This window comes from Dendropsophus ebraccatus, chromosome 4 (assembly GCF_027789765.1).
Source record: "Dendropsophus ebraccatus isolate aDenEbr1 chromosome 4, aDenEbr1.pat, whole genome shotgun sequence".
Classification (NCBI taxonomy): domain Eukaryota; kingdom Metazoa; phylum Chordata; class Amphibia; order Anura; family Hylidae; genus Dendropsophus; species Dendropsophus ebraccatus.
Window position 1 is genome coordinate 80863123 of NC_091457.1, and position 25179 is coordinate 80888301.

The following is a 25179-nucleotide window of genomic DNA, read 5'->3' on the forward strand; positions in this document are numbered from 1 at the left end:
CACATTTGTGATGTTAATTATCCATTTTTCATTGCTTATATAGATTCAACTATTCGTTTGGTTCTGTACAGAAATTCACAAATGGAAATGACTAATTCTCTCATCTCAGACACACATATGAATGTAGAATCTGAGCGAATGCTAGAAGAAACCCATGCAATACAGGGAGCACATATAGGGCCACATGTATCATCCGGCGGACGGATGATTTTTGGCGGAAAGTGCCGATTTGCGTATTATTTTATACGCAAATGGCCGATTTGCGAATAAAATAATCGCAAATCGGCACTTTCCGCCGAGTAAGCCAGGGGGCGGAAAGTAGGCGGGAAGTGGGCGGAACGGAGGGCGCGGACTCAGAGTCCGCGCGATTTATCATCCGTTCCGCCCAATTCTACGCCGAAAACCTACTCCAGTACTCAGCTGGCGTAGGTTTTCGGCGGTGCGCACCGGCGCGCACAGGATTTATGTACAGGCAGTCCGCCTCTACATAAATCTCCGTACCGCCGGAGCTGCGGGGGCATTTTTAAGTCCGGCGTAAAAAACGCCGGACTTAATAAATGCCTCCCATAGACTTTATGCATATGTTGTCCTTGGTAAAACTGGAAGGCAGGACCCCGGCCCTGCAGGGCAAAAGTGCTGACCACTGTGCAACTTTGCAGCCCATCTTGGACCACATCATCTATGGGAACATTGGTGTATACGTTGAGGTTTTCTTGGCCTAATATCGTGTAGGTACCGCACATGCGGCACAAATAGCTCAGAACCATGAAATCATTTACTCTACAAGACCTCTGAAGGCATCTGGCACCAAAATGTTAGCAGCAGATCCTTTATATCCTGTAAATTGTAGAATAGCACTTCCACAGACTGGACTTGTTTATTCCCCAAACCAATCCTGAGTCATGGCAAACATGCACCTCCCTACTTCCCTGAAACGTCACGACCCAGGACCGGGAACCAGAGCAGAGGACAGCAGACCACAGCCCGGGAGGTAGGTGCATGCTGTTATGTTCAGCCACATCCTACCCGGCTCTTTTGCAAGAAATAAAAAAAGTCTGAGCCCAAACTTCTCCATTAACTCAGCAGTTTATTTTACAGCAGTTCCTCTATATTAAACAGACAGACTAGCCTTCACTTTCCACCTGCTTAAAAAAATTCTATTATTTCATTGTAAAATTATCATGCTTATTTTTGTTTTCACAAATGTTAATTCCATATTAGCGAGTGAAACATTCTACATAGTGATAAAAATAGATCAAACACATTTTAATTAACAAGATAATAACTTTATTTATTTTGCGCAGTTTGTAGAAATCGTGTTATGAACCTGAAAGACATTTACCCTGCGGGTTTCATTTCAGAGTCCAGTTGTTTTTTGAAGTCTGAATTTAAAGTTTAACAGTACACAATACTAAATGCAAAAATGGAAGGCCTTTAACAAACAGGAATGTGTCTTTTGCTCAACAGGAATGAATGCATAAAAAAGCAGTGCAAAAGGCAGTGATAATGTTTGTAGTAGAAAAACAAAAATCTGAGGTATTTCTCACATTTTAGGAACCTGTAAAAGGTTAACGTGCAAAGTAAAATTTAAGAGAATGTACTGGATATTACACCAACCACAATGCATTACTGAGATCTGTAACCACCACTAGGGTGCATGGTTCCTAAACACTAGTATACTGCTCTCACTGACCAAAGTTAAATGTAGGGCTGGGTGATATGGCAAAAAAAAAAAAAACTTGATTTTTTTAACATCATGGACAATTCTTAATTAAAATACATATATATATAAATATATATATATATATATATATATATATTTTTTATTTTTTTTTTTGCTGAATAAACAGATTTTTTTTTTATCCTTGCGCAGCCCCAGATATGGTGTATGGGGCCCTCTCACTCTAGCTGGCACAGACTATGGGGGTCTTTTCTCTGCCTAGCATTGTCTTTGGGGGTCCTCTCTCTAACTGCCACTGTCTGGGGGGGGGGGGGGGGGTCTCCTGTCTAACTGGCACAATTTATGGGGGTACTCTGACTGGCACTGTCTAAAGGAGTCTCCTCTCTATCTGGCACAGTCTTTGGGGGTCCTCTCATAGGCTGGCCCTGTCTATGCGGGTCCTCTCCCAGGCTGGCACTGTCTATGGGGGGTCCTCTCCCAGGCTGGCACTGTCTATGGGGTCCCTATGGGCTGTCTGTCTGTCTGGCATAGATTATATCAGTTTCTAACGTGTTGCTCTCCAGGTGTTGTAAAACTACAACTTTCAGCATGCAGGCTGGAATTTGTAAGACAGCAGTTTTATTGCATCACTCATACAGCAACAAACAGCTCTTGTGTGTACGGTCTCTGGCGACTACCTGCTCTGATGTCACACAATATTGTCTTTACCAAATGACACAGAGGATTGATGAAGTACAGGCTGCTGTGTCACATGTCCCCAGTCCCCGGCTGTACAGACTGGCCTGGATGCCGTAGTCACCACCAAGGGCATAGCTAGGAGTCATGGGGCCAAATGAAACCTTGAATGAGCCTTCCCCCCCCCCCTTACAACCTCTGGCAGCACATCACAAAGAGGGGGCACTGGAGCAGGGGCACGAGGTGGGGGTGCAATTATAACTGGGGCAGCTGGGGTATACTGGAGCAGACGGGCACATACCCGGTGTGCTCTCCTCCCCCTCTGCCCGGGCACATACCCATTATATCCTCCTCCCCCTCTCAACTTCGGCTGCACACGGAGGTGCTCAGTCTCTAGGGTAATAGTGGCTCTGTGGTTGCTGGAGCTGTACAGCAGGATTTGGGGGGCGCAGTGCAGACCACCTCTGTCTCTATGACATGTCAAACGTTTTTTATAACGACAGGTACACTAACTTTTTAGATGCGATTATATTTTGGGTATGAAAATGGTAAGAATGATGTTGCATAATACATTTCTAAAGAGGTAATTAAAAATAAATTGTATTAATACTGCAGGGTGTTTTAGGGTATGTCGTTGGTACTCAGCAGATCTTCCTCTTCCATCTGCATTATGTCTGACAGTCCTATTATGGATACACTGTCTAGAAAACAAAGCTTTTTATACAGTTATACAGGTAGTAATTGCATAGCAACCAGTCTGTCTTGTAAGACTTCACATACAGTAATTGGATCGGTCTACAATAAGTAAAATGCAGAGGGTACATAGTGGCAGAAGGTTAGTTTCCTTAATAGTCATAGTGATATGTTATCAGAAATAGCACCAGTTTTACAAATCTGTGGCAATATTAATAAATACTTTAAAGAAAATACAATTAAAATTAAAAGTGTATCATTTGAAAAATATTTCTGACTTTTTATTATTAAAAATAAAATCAAATAAAAACAGCTAAAAGTGTGATTGGCTTGGAAAGACTGCAGCAAAAATATACGTAGCAGACCAGGATCTTTCAGATGATGTTGTCAGAAAGCATATCCCTAGCAAACAGTAATCTGCATAACGTAAATATGACAGGAAATAAAGGCAGGAAGAAAACAAGTAGGCTAGGAAGAATTTGTCACTGCCATCCTTAAAGGTGTTCGCAGAGTTATCAGGGGGTACAACCTCCGGATGTCTATAGCTGCTGGAAATAGCCAAGTATAGCACCCTGATATCTCTGGCGGCTCCATAGAGAGTTAATGGAGCCAAAGGTCAAATGCCAACCTGTGGCTTCATTAAAAACAAAGGAATCAAAGCCCTGTTCTTTTCCGTGGCCTATGTATTTTTGCCTCTAGCTTCAGCATCTCTATGCAGTAGCATATGCACCGTATCTCTTAATATGGCGCCGATGTGCGCCCAGGGACGCTAGATAGTATTGTGACGCTATTCTTACCATATAAGCTAATATATAGAACTTTGTCTCAATCATATGATATTTTATGGAATACATAGCAGCCGACATCTTCTTGTGGTCTGCGTACTTTTACGTCTGGGTTCAGCCCTGTAGCACTATTGTGCACGCACTGCATTGCCAAAATGGCACCGATTGCCACTTTAAGACACTGTATTTCCCTGCACATGGTACGTTAATTACATTAATTTGGGGGCTGTCCCCACATGTATGGTCCCTATATAAGTATGCTTAATACCTGTACTACTTACATCCCTGAGGAAGCTGTTTGGACAGCGGAACGTGTGGGGTGGTCTCTGGTCCCACCTGACCCTCTCATTTTTTTTTGGACTGCATGTGGTGGACTTTTCCTTATATTTTTCCCATTCATTTCATCTATTATTTTTTGTCTCATTGTGCCTTATTTGTTCTTTGTTGGGGATAGAGCTATTTCTATTGCATGTACAGTCCTGTGGTCAGGTTGTTTGAACTAGTCCTGACTGGAACGCCAGTAGGACTATGGCTGACATTTTAAATGATTTTGATGTAGAGTATCTCCCTGATTGTACTGCTCCTGTACCTTTGTATTTATATATGATATTTTTGTGTATTGGTATTTGTTATTTAATATTCTCTTGTGATGGGTTACCAGTTTTTGTGCATATGCTTTTTTCTTTAGAGAATTTTGTATTTTTTTTTTAGAACTCTACTGTGTATTGTGTGGTGCCCACTAGTTTTGTATATATAACTTAGGAAAGATGACAGGTCTATTCTTTGAAGCACTGATTACCCATACAAATTCTAATCTGATAGTGTTTTTTTATGCTCGTTGCATTCAGAACTGTATGTAAACCTTGGGTCCTCATATCTAAGGCCTCATCCCACTGATTTCCCTGTGATCATTCCCACATCCGTTTTGAAAATGGATTTGTTTTTGGACATTCTACAAAAAAGTATGACCTGCATTTATACGGTCTTTCTAAATGAAGCCAATGGGTACATTTTAAATGACATACAGATACACCCATGTGTTGTCTGTGTTTTACTGAAGCATAACCTAGCTTTATGTCATGGATTCTATTACAATAAAAAGAAGAATTCTATGGATTTGGTGCTGAATCAAGTTTTCTTTGCTACGATAGACTAGTAAGCCATAAGCATGCTCCCCCTGTGGCCTTTTATTACCCTCCTATCCATTTTTGCAGATACAGAAAAATTGATGCATCACTGATGCCATACTGATGTTTTCTCCAGGACAACACTAATCCTAATTTCTGAGGTCCCAGAAGAAAACCTGTGGACGAGGCCTTACTGTTGCAGGTTCACACAGAGAACTGTAGAAAACATGTTTACATAAGACACTATAGGGTGTAAAAAAAAAAAAAACAGTACCTCTCTTATAGTGCACCAAAGTCCTAATGTCATAGAGAAAAAATTAGAGTTTAGCTCTGGATGTGATTGGAGTAAAACATGCAAAGTATTATCAGTAAATGATAAGTAAAGTAAGAATCTGCAAGTTTAAATGACATGTAGCTCTAGGTCCTATGCACATCTAATTATTGCTGCATGTCACAGATATACATTGAGATACCAGCAAAAAAGTGTGCTGACATAAACAATGACAGGCTTAAAGTACCCAACGCAGTCTACCAATGAGTTACACAAAATAAAAGTATACATACAAGTCACTAGTAGACTACATTGGGTCTATTAAGCTTAACAAACCCATTGTTGTATACATTGGCATATCCTTTTGCTGTTATCCCAATGTTTATTAGCAACAAGCAGCAAAAATGAGGTGTAAATGGGGCCTTAAACTGTAAAATGTAATTTATTTTCTATCATCAGAAACTATAAGGATAAACCCACCACACTAGGAACCCAAGCAAGTAACACAACAACCAGCAGGAAAAATACCACCAGATCCCAAAGGAAGTTAGAACTTTTCACCTTTTTGACTTTATTCCCAAAACCCCGTACTCTGTACCATTCAACAACTTCCTGCATAGCAAATGATTTGGGTTCATACCCCAGCTCTTTCTTGGCTTTGTCAATGCTGAAATAGTGGGTAACCCCTGTTTTGTAAACTTCAGCGCGAGTCAGCAAAGGTTGAAAGTTATAGATGGGCCTGATAAGGAAATGTAGCCATTCAGTGAGGTAGGACATAAAATATATAAAAAAGAGGGGAACCCGGACAGAAGGAAACTTGTATCCAAGACCTTCAATAAAGGGCCGGAAAAACTGAAAGTTATCAATTGGAATGGCATCTGCTATAAAGTACGCCTGGCCAGCAGCTATGTGGTTCTTTACATCTGTAAGACCTATAGCAGCTAAAATATGGGCAGATGCTAGATTATCTACATGAACGAACTGCACCAGATTATTATGATCCCCATAGAAAAATATGAACAACCCCTGGTCAAGATTTCTAATAATCCTGGGAAGGTGTCTTTGTTCCCCGGGGCCATAGATCCCGGCTGACCGGAGGGCACAAGTACGTAAACATCCACTTTTATTTGCTAGCTGCTGCCCATTGCTTTTCAGCACTCTGTTTTCAGCAATTGCTTTGGTGCGGGAGTAGTTGTCGGCATGGCGATTCAGAGGTAGATATGGCATTGACTCATTACCATTTTTAATGGACTGCCCTCCAAACACCACATTGAATGTGCTGGTGTAGACTAACCGTGGTACGCTTTTATTTATGCAAGCCTGGATAACATTCTCTGTCCCATTCACATTGACTTCTTCGGTCAGCTGCGTCTGAAGTTGTTCCCGCCCAGACATTCCATAAGAGGCTGTATGGATTATGCAGGCTGCGTTACAGAAAGCTTCCTCCACTGCAGACAGGGATCGAATATCACCCTGTATAAACTGGATTCCATCAGGAAGATCTTGTTCTGGTTTCCGTACATCGAAAAGAACCACACTGACCCCCATCTTGTATAGTGTACAGCCTAATCTAGAAATCGGAAATAAGCAGGGTGATTTTGTATTCAATATGTGATTTCTTGTCCTGTGAATTTATGTTTGCATATGCTGCAAACTGTCAGTCAAAATTTACAATAAATCCATTGTGATGCAGATGCAAACCACAATTTTTTTTTTATTTTAAATTTACAAATAAAAATTGCTTCAAATCTTCAACAGTACTACATAGCTGCACAAACTGGTATGGACTTTACATTGTGAATATAGCTGCAATAGGGCTGCCAATCTGCCACTCTGTGTAAAAGTACCCTTAGGCTATGTTCCCACACAGTATTTTTGCTCAGTATTTTTTAATCAAAACCAGGAGTCGATTGAAAACACAGAAAGACTCTGTTCACACACTGTATAAATTGAGTGGATGGCCGTCATTTAATGGCAAATAATGGCCGTTATTTCAAAACAGTTGTCGCTGTTTCAAAATAACAACAATTATTTGCCATTAAATGGCGGCAATCCACTCAATTTCAAAAGTGTGAACATAGCCTCTGTTTTTTTTTTAATCCACCCTTGTTTTGGTTGAAAAATATTGAGCAAAAATACTGTCGGAACATAGCCGTAGGCTGGGTTCACACACAGTAAAATAAAAGTTAAATACGGCCGTAAACTTGAGTGAAAATAAAACAATGTGTGAACAGATGAAAAAAAACCTGCTGTATTATGCAAACGCAGGTAATAAATAATGAGCATGTTCATTATTTGGATAGTTGTAATCAATTACAGATGTTATTCTATGATATGTGTGCAATACCAGTTAATTTACCATTGAATTCAAAGGAATGAATTATTATATTTAAAATATAGCCTTATTTTTACTGATTATATTATATCATAGTGCATGAACAAAGCCTTAGGTTGTGTCTAAGAATTTTCTACTGTGCCTAAAAACATAGAAGATTGTCAGCAGAAAAAAAAAACCACTGGGTCCATCTAGTTTTCCCTTATACCTCTCTACAAACTGGTAGTGTGTCCAAATGTGTGTTATGTGCAGATTTTCTTGTGTTTTCACCACAGATTTGAACCCTTCTGCACTGAAAGTAAAATCCATGACAAATCCACAGCAGAATTAGTATGCTGTGGATGTGATAGTCTGCAATATGCTTATATTACAATTGGTATTACAATCCGCAGCAGATTTTACCTGTGCAAATCAGCAGCAAATCCAATTAATGTGAAGGGTCTATTTACACAGAAAGATTATCTGACAGATTATCTGCCAAAGATTTTAAGACAAAGCCAGGAAAGGATTTGAAAGGAGGAGTAATCTCAGTCTTTCCTTTATGACCTGATCTCTGTTTATAGTCTGGTTTCTGGCTTTGGCTACAAATCTTTGGCAGATAATATGTCAGATAATCTTTCTCTGTAAATGGACCCTAAGTGACCTCAAACCCATGTTAAAACTGCAACTTCCAATATGCTGGCTGGAACATCAAACAAGGGATCACTGTATCATGCTGCATCAGTACCAATGTAGGGCTCAATGTATTTTGCATGGAGCCAAGATCTTGGGGATGAGCCATGATCAGTGATCCCTACATATGCAACTTCCTGTGAATGAGAGATGTACAAAACGTCTTTTAAGGGGAATCTGTCAGTTGTACTTCACCTTCTAAACTGCTGTTAGATAGCTGTTAGTGCAAAGAGGTACCTTTACATGGTACCTTTATACTGCCATTTGTTCTTCCAAAATGCAGTAAAACATTTTTATACTTTGGTACAAAGAGTCAAAGAAGCTTTCCTGAGCTTTTAAATAGCTGTAATCTGGAATGTCTCCTCTCACCCGCTCCATTCTTGATTGACACCTGGAAGCCGAGTCCCAAGCTGGTTCAGGTATTGAGGGGGGGGGGGGGGGGGGGGTCGGTTGGAAGGAGGTGTTACAGCTTGCTGCACTTTGGCACTTCAGGAAGGCCTATTTGACTCTCTGTACTACAGAATGAAAGCATTTTCCTACCTTCTGCAAGCACAACTGGATATATGAAAGTTACCACGTGTCTCCTTGATCTAACGGCTATCTAACAGTGCAGGGCTCCAGATGGCGACCAAAATGGTCGCCAATGCGACTAATATTTTGCAAATGGCGCCCAGATTTATTAATCTGGGCGCCATTTGCGACTGGCCCCGGCGGCGGCACGCTGTCTTTTTAAGTCCGGGTCCCCGGCTGATGCGCGGCTGCCGGGGGTGTCCCGTCCTATCCCCGGCAGCGCGGCGCATCAGTGAGCTGCCTGGGGCCCTGACTTCCGGCACAGGAAGCGCGCGTCAGAGACGCTTCCTGTGTCAGAAGTCACAGCCCCGGCGTACAGGGAGCTCACTGACGCGCCGCGCTGCCGGGGATAGGACGGGACACCCCCGGCAGCCGCGCATCAGCCGGGGACAGCGTCCAAAGAAGAAGAGGAGGATCGCCGGGGGAGCGGGTTGTCAGGTGAGTTTGTGTGTTTATTTTTTTTTAAATACTGCTTAGCATAGAGGAGGAGGGGGGGGGGCATCTATAATGGGGGGAAGAGAAGGGGGGGCATCTATAATGGGGGGAAGAGAAGGGGGGGCATCTATAATGGGGGGAAGAGAAGGGGGGCATCTATAATGGGGGGAGAAGAGGGGCCATGTTCAAGGGGGGGAGAGGGGGCTATCTATAAGGGGAGGGGGTATCTATAAGGGGGGGAGAAGAGGGGGCATCTATAATGGGGAGGAGGAGGGGGCATCTATAATGGGGGTAGAGGGGGTCATCTATAAGGGGAGGAGGTATCTATAAGGGGGGGAGAAGAGGGGGCATCTATAATGGGGGGGAGGAGGGGGCATCTATAATGGGGGGGGAGGAGGGGGCATCTATAATGGGGGTAGAGGGGGTCATCTATAAGTGTAGGGCAAACTGGCTGCAGACACTGGGAGATAGATATATGCACAATTATTATTATCAGGGCCCCTCAGGTGTCTGTATTGTAGGGGGTCACTTGCATTAGTCACTAGGTGAGAGATATATCTATCTATATACACATCTTGTGGGGGGTCACTATGGCTGCAGTCAGAAGTCTAGCTCAGTATGTATAGACTGTTGCAAGCTTTTAAAGGGAACCTGTCACCCCCGGTGCCGGGATGACAGGCTCCCAACCCCCCGTTAGAGCCCCCTATACTCACCTCATCGCGCCGGGTCCCGCTTCTGAAGATGGTCGGGTCACGGAGATCTAAGCCTCTGCAGCCCGGCGCGCACACTGAGAGATGAGTCCAACACTCATAGAGAATGACGGAGCGCTGGACTCTCCTGTCATTCTCTGAGCGTTGGACTCATCTCTCAGTGTGCGCGCCGGGCTGCAGCGGCTGAGATCTCCGTGACCCGACCATCTTCAGAAGCGGGACCCGGCGCGATGAGGTGAGTATAGGGGGCTCTAACGGGGGGTTGGGAGCCTGTCACCCCGGCACGGGGGTCAACAGGTTCCCTTTAAGTTCAAGTTCAGAAGAGTAAGCCTCATTAAAAGGCTAGCCAAGTGAGGCTGAAGTACTGAGTCAGACTGGATATGGTTGTCAGACTGTATATGGTTGTCAGGTTGCAAGTTTCCATGTTGAACGTTTTCAAACTAAGAAAAGAAAGGATCTAAAGGAGGAGGAGGAGGAGGAGGAGGAGGAGGAGGAGGAGGCTGCCGCGGCCTCTGCACACAGTAAGTCCCATGTAACATAACATTAATTTTACATGGTTTAAAATGTTGGCGACCAAATATTCTATTTGGCGCCTAAATTTTTCAGGTTAGGAGCCAATGGCTCCTAGGTAAATTTTTTAGTCTGGAGCCCTGCAGTGTCAGCAGTTTTGAGTGTGAACTACAGCTGACAGATTCCCTTCAGATTCTCTAAAGGTCTACCTAGTTTTTTTCTTAGTTACATCATACTGACACATACTATAGTAAGAGCCATGATATCTATATAAAGTCTTCCAGAAGATTTAAAGTAATGATTTTTCAAGACCCTGACAGACAAGCACAACCCAGATTAGGTATTTTTGTGGGGGGAGGGGTTGCTAGTATTTGCCAGTTAAACCACAATGTACAATATGCAAGCTATACCACTGTGTTTATATGCCACAGGGAATGTGTTTTCCTTTCAGTGCAATGTAAAGAGCAGCGGTCATGGCCACTATCTGTAGATAACGTGGGTGTCATATCAGTGAATCTGCAATACTCTGCTTATACAGCATATATATGCCATTTCCCTGCCCAAAAATCTACCAACAATAATTAAAACTACCTATATTTAATAATTCCACAGTATATAAAAGTATTCTTACTTTTTAAGTTGCAATTAGTCCTCATTAGTCAAAGTATCCCCAATGGCATTGAATAATTAAATAGATTATTAATAGACTTTCCATAATTATACAACATTATTAATTATACCATAGCACCAACCTGTGGCCAAAGTAGCCGCCACCTCCAGTGATGACAACTGTTTCCCTGGGAGACGTCGGAATGTCCATCTTTTCTTAAGGCAAGAAGTCAGGTATACTCTGTAAATAAGGAGTAACAATTGAACGGAAGATCCTGTAATATGACATGCTGAATTTGTCAAGAGCTGATTACGAGCTGAGCTAGCGGAATACGCAGGGATTCTGCTTACCTTCTGCTTATATTATGCTCGGAATTCAGCATCAGTTGATTTCAGGCGGAAATATTTCCTCGCGTAATCCGCCCCTTTTGCTCTGTGTGAACGTAGCCTTATAGGGGCTTAAAGGAGAAGTCCGGCGAAAATTATTTTTTTATATGTTATTACTGATGGAAAGTTATACAATTTTCTAATGTACATTAATTATGGGAAATGCTCCTATACTGCTATTTCCCTTAATTTAGTGTACCAGGAAGTGTTAGAATTCTCTCAGAAGCAGTGACGTCATGAGTACCATTGACTTCTATATATAGTGCGCCCCTGCTGGACACTCCATTGGAATTACAATGGATGTGTATGCAATGTAATATACAGTGTTTTTGATTGAATACATTTATGAAATACTTTGGGGAGCAAGTGTCCTTGCTACCGAACGCCCGCCACTGCCGCAGCTGTGGACTACTCTCAACTACTACTCTCCCCACCTGCTCATAGCATGTGCAGGTGATGGGAGAGTAGTAGCCGGGTTATATGGCTGAGATCGCCGCCGCGATGCCGCGCAGGGGGAGCCGCTCATCACTGCAGCTATCATCCCCCTCCCCTCCCCCTTCCTGCTGCTTCCTTACTCTATGTGATAGCTGACTTCCTGCCCGGCCACTGGCACGTGTGAACGGAGAGCGGCGGCCGGGCAGGAAGTCAGCTATCACATAGAGTAAGGAAGCAGCAGGAGGGGGATGATAGCTGCAGTGATGAGCGGCTCCCCCTGCGCGGCATTGCGGCGGCGATCTCAGCCATATAACCCGGCTACTACTCTCCCATCACCTGCACATGCTATGAGCAGGTGGGGAGAGTAGTAGTTGAGAGTATTCCACAGCGGCGGCAGTGGCGGGCGTTCGGTAGCGGCGGGCGGCGGGCTTACTGTGATGTACTGATTGCTTACATTTATGGAATACTTTGGGGAGCAAGGACACTTGCTCCCCAAAGTATTTCATAAATGTATTCAATCAAAAACACTGTATATTACATTACATACACATCCATTGTAATTCCAATTGAGTGTCCAGCAGGGGCGCACTATATATAGAAGTCAATGGTACTCATTGACTTCTATATATAGTGCGCCCCCTGCTGGACACTCCATAGGAATTACACCTTTCGTCGTGACGTCACTGCCTTTGAGAGAATTCTAACACTTCCTGGTACACTAAATTAAGGGAAATAGCAGTATAGGAGCATTTCCCATAATTAATGTACATTAGAAAATTGTATAACTTTCCATCAGTAATAACATATAAAAAAATAATTTTCGCCGGACTTCTCCTTTAAGTGTGAATATTTTACAATGAGGGCCAAGTATGCCTAATACACACCTGCTGATTGTATAATCACAACCATCAACTAATGTTCTCTTCAATTATTAAAATTAGGTTCACGCCCAGCTGACCATTAAAGGGGAATCATCTGCAGGGTAGATGAATCTATTCTGCTCATAGCCTCTTATAGCGCCAGGGATGCTTAGGAGAAAGGTATGTGTCTTTTACCTCCTTGGCTCTGCTCCCGCCCTGTTAGCCTAACCTGCTGATAGTTCCCCTTTAACTAAATTGTCAGACAAATTATAATCCCACATATCCTGGGAACGGAAGGGCATATCAAGAAACTGTAATAAGGTGTATAATCAGGGTACCCTAAGCTATGTAATGATAGCAAAATTACATTTTTTGATGTTTGCTCTGATTACATAAGAACATCCGAAACATGAACATGGTGATTTCCCAAACTAAAACTACTCTTTGCTGTAGAGAGAATAGAAATAGAAAGACACAAAAGCAAAGGCACCAAAAAGTTCTTTGAAAAACAATGGAACTTATTGAGGTATACATTAGACAGGAAACAGCAGATTGGCCCGGACTCAGGTCCATTTCTGCCATAAGGCAAATCGAGTTTATTGCTCAGGCGGCGGATTTTATGGAGTGGCCATAAATGATACTGTCTGCTACACACCACTGACTTCAGTGACCCCATCACCTTCAAATGATAGCATGGCACAGACAAAGACAGCAAGGAAGTCAGGACTGCAAACACTTTGCAGGTATTGTTATTTGCTTCAGACGTCACTATACTAGAAGTGATCACTGCCCCTTTAAATGGAGCACAAGGTGTTATGGTAGTACGAGCATGAATAAGATCACCATCACAATGCATTGACTCTTGTATATGTCAGGAGCTTTTATTCTTGGAGAAGAATTAAGATTGAATTGTTTTCACACTTCTGGAATTAGAAACTTTGAAACCTTTTCTGTCTAGTCCTCAAGAAGGATGGAAGGTAGTGCTTAACGCAGGGTGACATACCTCCCAACTTTTGCGCAGAGGAAAGACGGACAGTCTCGGCAATGTGCCACGCCCCCCTGTAGCCACACCCCTCATAACCGCATCACCTGTTGCCATTACATAAGAAACAAATATTTTCACCAGATCTTCACCACATAGTGACTTATACCCCATATCATTACTACATAACATCCACTATACAAAGAGCAGTACTCTCCCTCAGCAGTGACCATATAGCGGTAGATTAGGCTGTACTCAGGCTCTGCAGACCTTATAGGTGATTGTATTGCAGGTATCCGGTGACTCACAGGGGACGTCTTCTCTGCTTCAGTTTTGTGTTTCTTGCCATCTTTCCCCTCCCCCTATGCAGCAGTCCCCATAGAGTATAGCCCTCCCCCGTAGCAGCCCCTACATAGTATAGGACCCATTCCTGTGCAGGAGCCCCCCAAAAGCACATAGTATAGCCCCCTTTGTAGCCTTCACATAATATAACCCCTCCTTTTTAGCCCCCACATGGTATATTGTATGACCCTATGTTGTATGCCTCTTAGTACCCCCTTAGTATGCCTCTTAGTACCCCCTTAGTATCCTCTTAGTACCCCTAGTATGCCCCTAAGAACCTTCTTAGTATGCCCTTTAGTACCCCCTAGTACCCACTTAGTATGCCCCTTAGTACCCCCTCAGTATGCCCTTTAGAACCCCCTTAGTACCTTATTAGTATGCCCTTTAGTACCCCCTAGTACCCTCTTAGTACCCACTTAGTATGCCCTTTAGTACCTTCTTAGTATGCCCTTTAGTACCTTCTTAGTATGCCCTTTAGTACCCCCTTAGTATGCCTCTTAGTACCCCCTTAGTATGCCTCTTAGTACCCCCTTAGTATGCCTCTTAGTACCCCCTTAGTATGCCTCTTAGTACCCCCTTAGTATGCCCCTAAGAACCTTCTTAGTATGCCCTTTAGTACCCCCTAGTACCCTCTTAGTATGCCCCTTAGTACCCCCTCAGTATGCCCTTTAGAACCCCCTTAGTACCTTATTAGTATGCCCTTTAGTACCCCCTAGTACCCTCTTAGTACCCACTTAGTATGCCCTTTAGTACCTTCTTAGTATGCCCTTTAGTACCTTCTTAGTATGCCCTTTAGTACCCCCTTAGTATGCCTCTTAGTACCCCCTTAGTATGCCTCTTAGTACCCCCTTAGTATGCCTCTTAGTACCCCCTTAGTATGCCTCTTAGTACCCCCTTAGTATGCCTCTTAGTACCCCCTTAGTATGCCTCTTAGTACTCAATCTCCTGGAGCTGCTGGTGCAGGCTTCCATAAATGCCAACAGTCCCGGGTATGACCTGGTAAGCCCCGCCCCCATTGTCACCCATTATACTTACCATATTTCCAGTTGTCCATGGCATCTCTCCTCCTCTGGCCCTGTGTACTCTGCTGGTTAGTTAGCCCTGCGGTGGGTGCCGGGGCTTACCGCAATGGGGGCGGGGCTTACTGGGTCATTACCCGGGACTGTTGGCAACTATGGGCTTCCTCTTCCAGCTCCACGGCGCCTGCACTCGTCTCTCCTTCTTGGCACCGGATGTGACATCATCTGTGCCAAGCAGGGGAGGAGTGCGGGTGCCGCGGGGCTGGAAGAGGAAGCCTGCACCAGAAGCCTGTGCATCGCCTCCTCGGTGTCAGGAGCAGCATACGCCCGGCCAGTAGGTGTCGCTGTGAGCGCTCATTAGGAGCGAACGCCGGGGCCCGGCCGGGGTGGGGGAAGGTGGGACATCACCCCAAAACCGGGACTGTCCCGCCGGATCCGGGACAGTTGGGAGGTATGGTTTGATATGTGGTTGAGCTGGATTGTGTGTGTACTTATTGGTATAAGCTGCACATTTTGTGCACAGTGTGGGCACTAGGACAGAGGCATTTCAGGTTTCGCTCTAGGGGGATTTTACACTGGCTGATTATCGTGCAAAAAAATCATTAAATTGTTCAAATTTGAGCAATAAACTTATGGTGTAAACGCAGCAGCGATTAAACTACCAACGAAAATTTGTTTGTATCTTTTGAGCTGACTTCAAAATCATTGTTGATCATTCTCATGTCTCATCATTCACAGTATATGGCTACGTTCACACATAGCATGAGAGCGGCGGTGTTTGACACAGCCACATCTAATACCTGTCGCTCTCTGTGATGCTGATCCAGCTGGGTGGACATCACTTTCTCCTAATTGGAATGCGCCCGCACAAAATAGACAAATCAGTTCTTTGTGCAGCCGCAGAGAACAACGGCCGCACTGTATGACAGTGTATACAGTGCGGCCGGTGTTCCATAGAAGCAAATGCAGCTGGCTGCTGTCAATAAACAGCCGTCGTTGCAATCTGCAACAACGGTCATGGTTTATTGATTCTTTATTGATTCACACGTTGTGTGAACGTGGCCTATAGAATAAATATGAACTTACAATCGCATTAACGACTTTTCACATCGATTTATCTTCTCGTCTAATGCTGCGTTTACACGGAGCGATAGCTCGTCCAATCGAATGATTAACGATTTAGAAGTAACAATATGTTTTTATAACGATCAGCGTTTAGATGGAACAATCTATCGAATTTTCAATGCACGACCAACGTCGTTTTGAAAACTTGTTGAAAGATCACGATGAATGATTTATCACTCGTCGCTTGATCGTTCGCTGCATTTACACAAGCCAATTATCATTCAAATGCGATCGTTATCGTGCAGATTTGAACGATAATCGTTCTGTCTAAATCAGGGGTTTCAAACTCGCGGCCCGCGGGTCAACTGTGGCCCTCGGGACACTAGTTTGCGGCCCCCTCCTCAATGGTAATTTTACTGTAAATGCGGCCCAGCCCTGGATTAAATGCCTGCCACTCCGAATCTTTTTTTCCCCAGCATCTTGCGAGCCAGTTGCGGCTCTTTTGATGGCCGCATCTGGCTCGCAGGTCGCCGCGGCTGCCCCTCCGCCTCACACATCGCCCACTCGACGTAGCGGCCGGACTACCTTGTCCCATCAAATCAGCGCAGGGAGGGAGCGTGGAGCCGCTGCGGCCCCAAGCTCCCTCCCTGCACTAATTTGATTGGACAAGGACGTCCGGGTGCTACGTCGGGTGGGAGGATGGGGGCCCCCAGCCTGGAGTACCCCTTTAATGCAAAAGATGTGTGTGTGGTGGGGGTCAGGCAGTGTGTGTGGGGTGGGGGTCAGGCAGTGTATGTGTGTGTGTGGTGGGGGTGAGGCAGTGTGTGTGTGGTGGAGGTCAGGCAGTGTGTGTGTGTGTGTGTGTGTGTGGGGGGGGGGTCAGGCAGTGTGTGTGTGTGTGGGGGTGGGGGTCAGGCAGTGTGTGTGTGTGGGGGGGGGGTCAGGCAGTGTGTGTGTGGGGTGGGGGTCAGGCAGTGTGTGTGTGGGGTGGGGGTCAGGCAGTGTGTGTGTGTGTGTGGGGGGGTGGGGGTCAGGCAGTGTGTGTGTGTGTGGGGGGTGGGGGGTCAGGCAGTGTGTGTGTGGGGTGGGGGTCAGGCAGTGTGTGTGTGGGGTGGGGGTCAGGCAGTGTGTGTGTGTGTGGGGGGGGGGGGGGGGGGGGTCAGGCAGTGTGTGTGTGTGTTCCATTCATGTTCAAAAAGTTAAATGTTAATGAACTGTCAATACAGACATTTGAATCTGAATAATAATAGTTACATTTCTCTAGTCAGCAACTATATGTGGTTTTAACAGATGAAAAGATAAAAACATTTGATGACATTGGAATGTTTTTGTAAGAGCTTTTCTTGTAGAAAACCTGATGCGGCCCAGCCTCACCCAGACTCTACCTCCAGCGGCCCCCGGGTAAATTAAGTTTGAGACCCCTGGTCTAAATGCACCATAAATGTCTATCATTTAAAACACACAAAAAAATCATCACTTGTTGTTCGCTAAACGAGCGATGAAAAGATTTATCTGTGTGTGTAAAAGGACCCTTAGACAGCAGAAAACCTAGATCCCTGGATCACTGCCCCAACACAGATCCCGAATACATATGGATGTGTGTATGGGGCCATAGAAGATGATAGGCCCTTTCATGTACAATTAAAAAGGTCTGGCTCCAATCCACCATCTTCCTCCAAACCGCCACCATTGTAAGCTGAAGGTATTGTATATAGGAAATGGGTTACCATAATAATATAGTTATTGAATAAATGTATACAGCATACATGGTATATGGTAATACATGGTGGTACAACCTGCACACTATATCTAGCACCTGTAATAAGGGACAGCGAGTGACAGAACACTGCTATGTAGCACATTACTCTCCTGACATCATATAAAAGAACTGTGACTGCCTGAAACTTTCCTCTGGTAATAAGAGCTGCCAATGTCGGTCGGTGACTGGTATCCCTGTGAGGGGAAGAGGCGCGGGCACCGGGTCACCTGGGCAGGTGGTGACACTCTCCCCACGTGACGTCACGCTGACCTTTAACCTCCTCCAGCTGATGTGAGGAAGTGAAGCCATAGCTTACGTGGCCGCGGCTTTCTCTGCTCTCGCCGTCTCACTCACCAGAAGTAGTTGAGTTTTACGGTCCGTGTACACACATAACAGCGACTCACGCCGTTACCCGTGGCGACTCGCGGAAAACGGAGCGGACGTACGCGTTGACGTAAGAGCACGTGATCACGACGCTGCACCATGGCGGGGAAACTGAAACCGGAGGATGTGAAGTCCGTGCAGGAGGCGCTGAGCGGCGTCAATCGGAGCCTGGGTACATGTATAACGGGGCTGGAGCTGCGCCACGTGCAAATACTAGACCGGGAGAACAGCTGACGTGTTGTCATGGCGACTAGTCAGATTCGCGCGCTTATTCTAGTAGATGATGGAAGTTGTAAGAGGCGATCTGATTGTTGTGGGCCTATTGTATCGGGCTTATAGGCAGTGATGTATGGCAGCTGCAGTGGCACTACACGTCCCAGCATCATTTACTAGACATGAGGTACAGTAAAACAGTTGTCAAGGCATTGTAGGACATGTAGTTACCATGGTAACTCCTAGGACTGTCCTCCATGCTTGGTGGTGTCCCTGGGGCGGGGCTTCTCCGCCTTTTCAGTCCCCTTTCCTTCCTCAGTCTGATGCTGTACTCTGCAGAAAAACTATTGTGTAGATGAGGCCTAGTGTCTGAACATTAGCAGGATGCAACACGCCATAGTTGGTATTCACTGGCTGGGCATGGGAAAAAGGACTCCCAGCAGCACAGAGTATTTCAGGTTACAAATAGCCTAATGTGACTTCGCACGTTAATACATTTGTAGCCTTCCCCTCTCATTGTTTGTGAGGACAAGGCAGTATGTATCCATAAGAAGTATGGGGTCCCTGACTTAATGCCTATGGCCTGTAGGGTCTAAAGGTGCCCATACGCCTGCAATGGCTGTTTGCCTACAGTGGTAGCGTCTGACAGTGTAGTATGTGTAGCTGTCAATGAGGAGGGGGGAATAAGCACTGTTACAGAACTGCCAGTAATTTGGTTGAAGGTGTATGCTTGTGTTATCTGGTATAAGGTATCAATTCTCCACTGTATAGCGATGGGCAGTCGGCCTCTGGGCCCCCCACCTATCCATAGAAATCCATGAGGCATAGGTTGGGCATGCTCACTGCCGCACCGTTTAGACACTATATGGGATTAGTCACAACTGCCATTTGTTTTAAACAGGTGACATAGTGATTGTGGGTGGTCCTAGTGGTTAGAGCCCCACTGATCTAGCAGTTATCACCAGAATACCCCTTAGAAGAGAACCTGTCACATAGTGGTGTCACACCAAGCCACCATTATGTATTTACACAACTCCCTGTACTACACATGCGTAATAATGTATATGTATGAGATATAGTGCCCTTGACTTCACTTCAGGATAGTGGGGCTGGGAAGGCTTCATAGCTGCTGTTTTGGGACAAGAAACACCCCAGCTGTCTAAACATATGTCCCAAAACTGATCTCCATGCTTTAAAGGGGTTATCCAGTGCTACAAAAACATGGCCACTTTCTTCCACAGACAGCCCCACTCTTGTCTCCAGCTTGAGCAGGGTTTTGCTGCTCAGTTTCATTGAAGTGAATGGAGCTTAAAGTGACTGTACCACCAGGCCCAGGCAGAAGCACTGGAGGCGGGCTGACCCACCCTTAGTGGGAAGAAACTCCAGCCCCTCCATGACGTGACTCCATTAGAATCAATGGAACCCTATCATGGAGGGGCAGGGGTTTCCTCCCACTGCGGGTGGGTCGGCCTGCCTCCTGGGCCTGGTGGTACAGTCACTTTAATTACAAACTGCACCTGAACAGGAGACAAGAGTCGTGTTGTCTGAAAGAAAGCGGCCATGTTTTTGTAGCACTGGATAACCCTTTTAAGTACTGATGGTGTGGCATTACAGACTTCAGCAATTGAGGGTTCATGTCTACCAGAGCACATACATAACTGATTCATTTTATAAGTCCGGTATTTACCAAAGCTAGCTGATGACTTTTTTTTTTTTTTTTTTTTTTTTTTGCAGCCTCCTGTTTGCAGTCACTTGGAGAGAGTCAGAAACAGCTTGAAAAATCTATTAAGTGTCAAACTTACTTGAGCTATGTAAGTCTGATCATTTTCTGAATTCACCCTTAGAGGACCCGGCCAATGTAAACTTTTGCGTTTTTTCGTTTTTCCATCCTTGTGCTTAAAAAGCCATAGCACTTGCATTTTTTTTCACCTAGAAACCCACATGAGCCCTTATTTTTTGCGCCACTAATTGTACTTTGCAATGACAGGCTGAATTTTTTCATAAAGTACACTGCGAAACCAGAAAAAAATTAAGTGTGGTGAAATTGAAAAAAAAACTGCTGGAAGAATTCCGCCTCTGACGCGTGCCTGAACACGGAACGCGACAGTAGGGTTTTTACAGCTTATCCTGCCGACCGTGAAGAATCATAATTACACTTCAAGATCTGTATCTAGCATCTGATAAGGTTCTCACTCAGGGTTGGAGGTCATTATCCACACATCCTGATTTATTGGTCCTGTTGTGAGTTCTCCCTGAAAACCTGGCAAAATATGACACTGGCCTAAGTTCAATGGAAATATTCTTCTTTAAAACAAACCCCATTGTAACTGATATTTGGAGTGACCCACATAGGTAGTTATGGTTAGGGAAAATAGTCCTCATATTTACGGTACATTAAAGTGACACTGTCAACCCCTTTTTGCATTCTGACTTCTCTACACAGGTGTAAAGGGTAAAATTAACAGTTTTCATACCTTATATTATATTATATCATATCATATGACATAGTGCTTGTTCCAGTAAAAAGTGATCTTTTATTAACTGTGGATTGGGATACCTGGGCAGGGCTTCACGGCCAAAGCGCCACTTAGCCCCGCACTCCCTGACATCATAGGCCCCCTCAGCAACCATTGGTGTGAGCTTATCTATTGGGGGGTGGGGCCTATGTGGTGATTAAATCAGAGGGGGTGGTGCTAAGTGGGGCTCTGGGTGGGGCTAAGTGGAGTTTCAACCGTGAAGCCCCGCCCACTTAGCACAATCTGCAGATCACTTTTTACTTGAACAAGCTTCTTGACGTATGAAATTAAAATAAGGTATGAAAACTGCTAAATTTACCCTTTAACACCTGTGTAGAGAAGTCAGAAGGCAAAAAAGGAGGTGACAGTGTCGCTTTAAATTCACAGCCACAGAGGAACTACCCAGAATTAGCTGTGGGCTAGAGATACAGACCTTTTAGTTGTCAATCTTCTCAATTGGGTTGTCAATCTTCTCAATCTCTCTTCATTATCGTATGACCAGCCTCCCCTTAGTGACATAACCAGCCAGTGGACTAGAGCATTGTTTGTCAACTCCAGTCTTCAGGGACCACCAACAGGTAATGTTTTCAGGATTTCCATAGCATTTCACAGATGATATAATTGGTCAGTGCATCGTGTTTGCCACAGATGTTGTTTGCATGTTATATCCTCCAAACATGACCTGTTGAGGAAGACTGGACTACAGGGTAAAAATGGGACTGAAATGCCAAAGTTAGAAAAGTCAGTTGTTAGGAGATTCATAGCTTGATTACAGCAACTACTCATATTTTGCACCCCCTTCCCCCAGCCTGGATATCACTTCTGTAAATCAGTAACCATTTATTCTGTTTCTTCTATCCCTTTTATTTTTATAAACTGTTTCCATTGCATTGTAACTGTATTTATCTTTTATTTATGGTTTGTAAATGGCTTAAAGATTTAAAGGGGTACTCCAGCGAAAATCTTTTTCTTTTAAATCAACTGGTTTCAGAAAGTAATATAGATTTGTAGTTTACTTCTATATAAAAATCTCAAGTCTTCCCATACTTATCAGCTGCTGTATGTCCCATAGGAAATGTTTTCTTTTCAGTCTGTTACACTCCTCTCTGCTGACATCTCTTTCCGAGACAGGAACTGTCCAGAGAAGGAGAGGTTTTCTGTGGGAATTTGCTGCTGCTCTGGACAGTTCCTGTCTTGGAAAAAGATGTCAGCAGAGATCACTGTCAGACTGATCTATGCATTGCAATGGCAGTATATGCAATCTAATGATTGCATATTTACCAGTAAAATATATATGTTTAAAAAAGGTATTTAAAAACCCTTATAACTAGGGCTGGGCGGTATACCGCAAAAATACCGATACCGTCACTGGCGTCGGTTAACCGACCTCAACTCTGCCAGGACGGTATCTGCGGTATTTCCCCCCCCACCCGGCGGCCGCGTGCTCTGGTGCAGGGAGAGAGAGGGGTCCCGGGTGAAGAGGTGAAGGCTGGACAGCTGATGATCCGATTTACCTCCCGAGCCAGGACACATATACTGCTGCAGGGGAAGGGATGGAAGATCCTGCTGCGGGGGGGCTGAAGAGGAAGACTGGAGATGTGACAGGCTGCACACAGACGGCAGGGTCCCCTCCAGTGTGTGCTCAGCACTGCTGCTGCCGGGGGCTCACTTCTAGCTTCTCTGGAAGCTGCACGGTGAGCCCTGCCCCCCCTCCCCCGCACATACAGTTGGGGTCAGGTATGGGTCGGCACCACCATGCTTCACTGGCCACCGCACTCTGTCCCGCACTGGAATTCTCGGAGCCCCGTTATGTTTTGTCAGTGCTGGAAGCGGCCGTGTGCGACGCTCAGTCCGGAACACAGATACATGTGCTACAGCACTGCGTGACAGGGGCCGAGGATTCCTGTGCGGGAGAGAGAGAGCGGTGCCCGGGGGAACATGGAGGTGCCTGACCTATACCTGACCCCCTGCAGCCACTGAGTGACTGGGGATGGATGGATGGATAGATAGAAGATAGATAGATGATATGATATAGATAGATGATATAGATAGATATCATCTATCTCCTATCTATCTATCTATCTATCTATCTATCTATCTATCTATCTATCATGTATCTATCATGTATCTATCTATCTATCTATCTATCTATCATGTATCTATCTCCTATCTATCTATCTCCTATCTATCTCTCACTATCTATCTCCTATCTATCTATCTATCTATCTATCTATCTATCTATCTATCTATCTATCTGTCAATCAATCATCTATCTATCTATCTATCTATCTACTATTATCTATCGATCTATCTCCTATCTATCTATCTATCTATCTATCTATCTATCTATCTATCTATCTATCTATCTATCTATCACAATTTAGTGCATTCACAGTAATGATAATGGGAGTGCCAGCAACAGAGAATGGGTTAACATCTCCTCTTCAATATCTATCTATTATCTGTCTATCTATCTATCTATCTATCTATTATCTGTCCTATCTATCTATCTCCTATATCTATCTATCTATCTGTCAATCAATTATCTATCTATCTATCTATCTATTCTCCTATCTATCTCCTATCTATCTCCTATCTATCTCCTATCTATCTCCTATCTATGTATCTATATCATCTATCTATCTATCTCCTATCTATCTATCTATATCATCTATCTCCTATCTATCTCCTATCTATCTCCTATCTATCTCCTATCTATCTCCTATCTATCTCCTATCTATCTCCTATCTATCTCCTATCTATCTCCTATCTATCTCCTATCTATCTCCTATCTATCTCCTATCTATCTCCTATCTATCTCCTATCTATCTCCTATCTATCTCCTATCTATCTCCTATCTATCTCCTATCTATCTATCTATCTCCTATCTATCTCCTATCTATCTCCTATCTATCTATCTATCTATCTATTCTATCTATCTATCTCCTATCTATCTATCTATCTCCTATCTATCTATATCCTATCTATCTCCTATCTATCTATCTCCTATCTATCTGTCTATACATACACGCACACACACACACACACACCCACCACCCACCACACACCACACACACATATATGTGTGTGTGTGTATGTATAGACAGATAGATAGGAGATAGATAGATAGATGATATACGTAGATAGGAGATAGATAGATATATAGGAGATAGATGATATAGATACACTCTGATGGTAATACAAACGTGAATTTATTACATATAACAATGTGCAGCAAACTTTACAAGTAATATACGATGTTTCGCCGTCTCCTACGCCATTTTCAAGTGGCACTTGAAAATGGTGTAGGAGACGCCAAAACGTTGTGTACTACTTGTGAAGTTTGCCTTAGTTTATATGGAATAAATCCACGTTTGTATTACCATCGGAAAATGGGGTTTTCAAAAGGGGTGTGGCTTTTAAAAGGGGCGTGTCATAATTATCGTTCAATTTATCGTTTACCGCGGCTACATGTACGATAAATCGCGATATTCATTTAGGCCATTATCGCCCAGCCCTACTTATAACCCCTCCAAATAAAAGTTTAAAATGCCTCATTGCCAATTTTAAAAAATCAAAATATGTAAGATAAATAAAACATATATTGTAGCGTGTGGAATTGTCTGATCTAAATATAACATTATGGTTCCAACGCCGTAAACTAAAAAAAAAAACCCACCAGGATTGCTGATTTTAAAAAAAAAATTATATATTAGAATTTTTTTTTTTTAGAAAAAGCGATCAAAAATTTTCTTTGACACTAATATGATACTAATAAAAACTAGAAATCATGGTGCGAAAAAACCCAACCCCGGTGGAAAAATAAGTGTTACTGCTCTAAAGGCCATTGATCCGGGCATCAATGACCTCAGTCATGAAAGGGTTAATGGGGGTACTCCAATAACAAGTAAACAAATAAACCTGCTGCAAAGGCATGTAGCATTGCTTAGTTGTCTGTCCCAGTTCACAAATCTATTTGTATGGGGCAGTCTTATTTCTGTATTTTATGGTTGTACTTCCTGGTTGAGCAGTTGCTCAGTAATACAATTCCCAAAATGCAGCTGTTTAGGCAGAGTCCTCTCACCCTGCCTCCTTTTTTACCAGAACTCCTGCCGATTTCCCCCCCCCCCCCCCGCAAGGTGTT

General features: G+C 44.0%; 1 protein-coding gene across 5 annotated transcripts; it reads right to left on the reverse strand.

Annotated features, from left to right (window-relative positions):
- Window positions 1–1264: 1264 nt before the first annotated feature.
- On the reverse strand, window positions 1265–18624 carry SDR42E1 (short chain dehydrogenase/reductase family 42E, member 1). 5 transcript variants are annotated; one of them, XM_069966160.1, is made up of 4 exons: window positions 17980–18139; window positions 13759–13844; window positions 11217–11314; window positions 1265–6802 (listed from the first exon to the last, which is right to left on the reverse strand). In XM_069966160.1, the coding sequence occupies exons 3-4, from the start codon at window positions 11282–11284 to the stop codon at window positions 5695–5697; spliced, it is 1176 nt and encodes a 391-aa protein (XP_069822261.1). In that variant the 5' UTR covers window positions 11285–11314; window positions 13759–13844; window positions 17980–18139; the 3' UTR covers window positions 1265–5694. The 5 variants fall into 5 exon arrangements, with proteins under 5 accessions (XP_069822261.1, XP_069822262.1, XP_069822259.1 ...); XM_069966161.1 differs by lacking the exons at window positions 13759–13844; window positions 17980–18139 and adding an exon at window positions 18239–18624; XM_069966158.1 differs by lacking the exons at window positions 13759–13844; window positions 17980–18139 and adding an exon at window positions 18277–18623.
- Between the last annotated feature and the right edge of the window lie 6555 nt (window positions 18625–25179).

What these genes read in the sequence shown, in the direction of transcription:
- SDR42E1 (XM_069966161.1), bottom strand. Translation starts at nt 11,284, where the DNA reads ATGGACATTCCGACGTCTCCCAGGGAAACAGTTGTCATCACTGGAGGT. An exon ending in GGCGGCTACTTTGGCCACAG is followed by an intron (nt 6,803 to 11,216) that starts GTTGGTGCTATG and finishes TCCGATTTCTAG; the next exon opens with ATTAGGCTGTACACTATACA.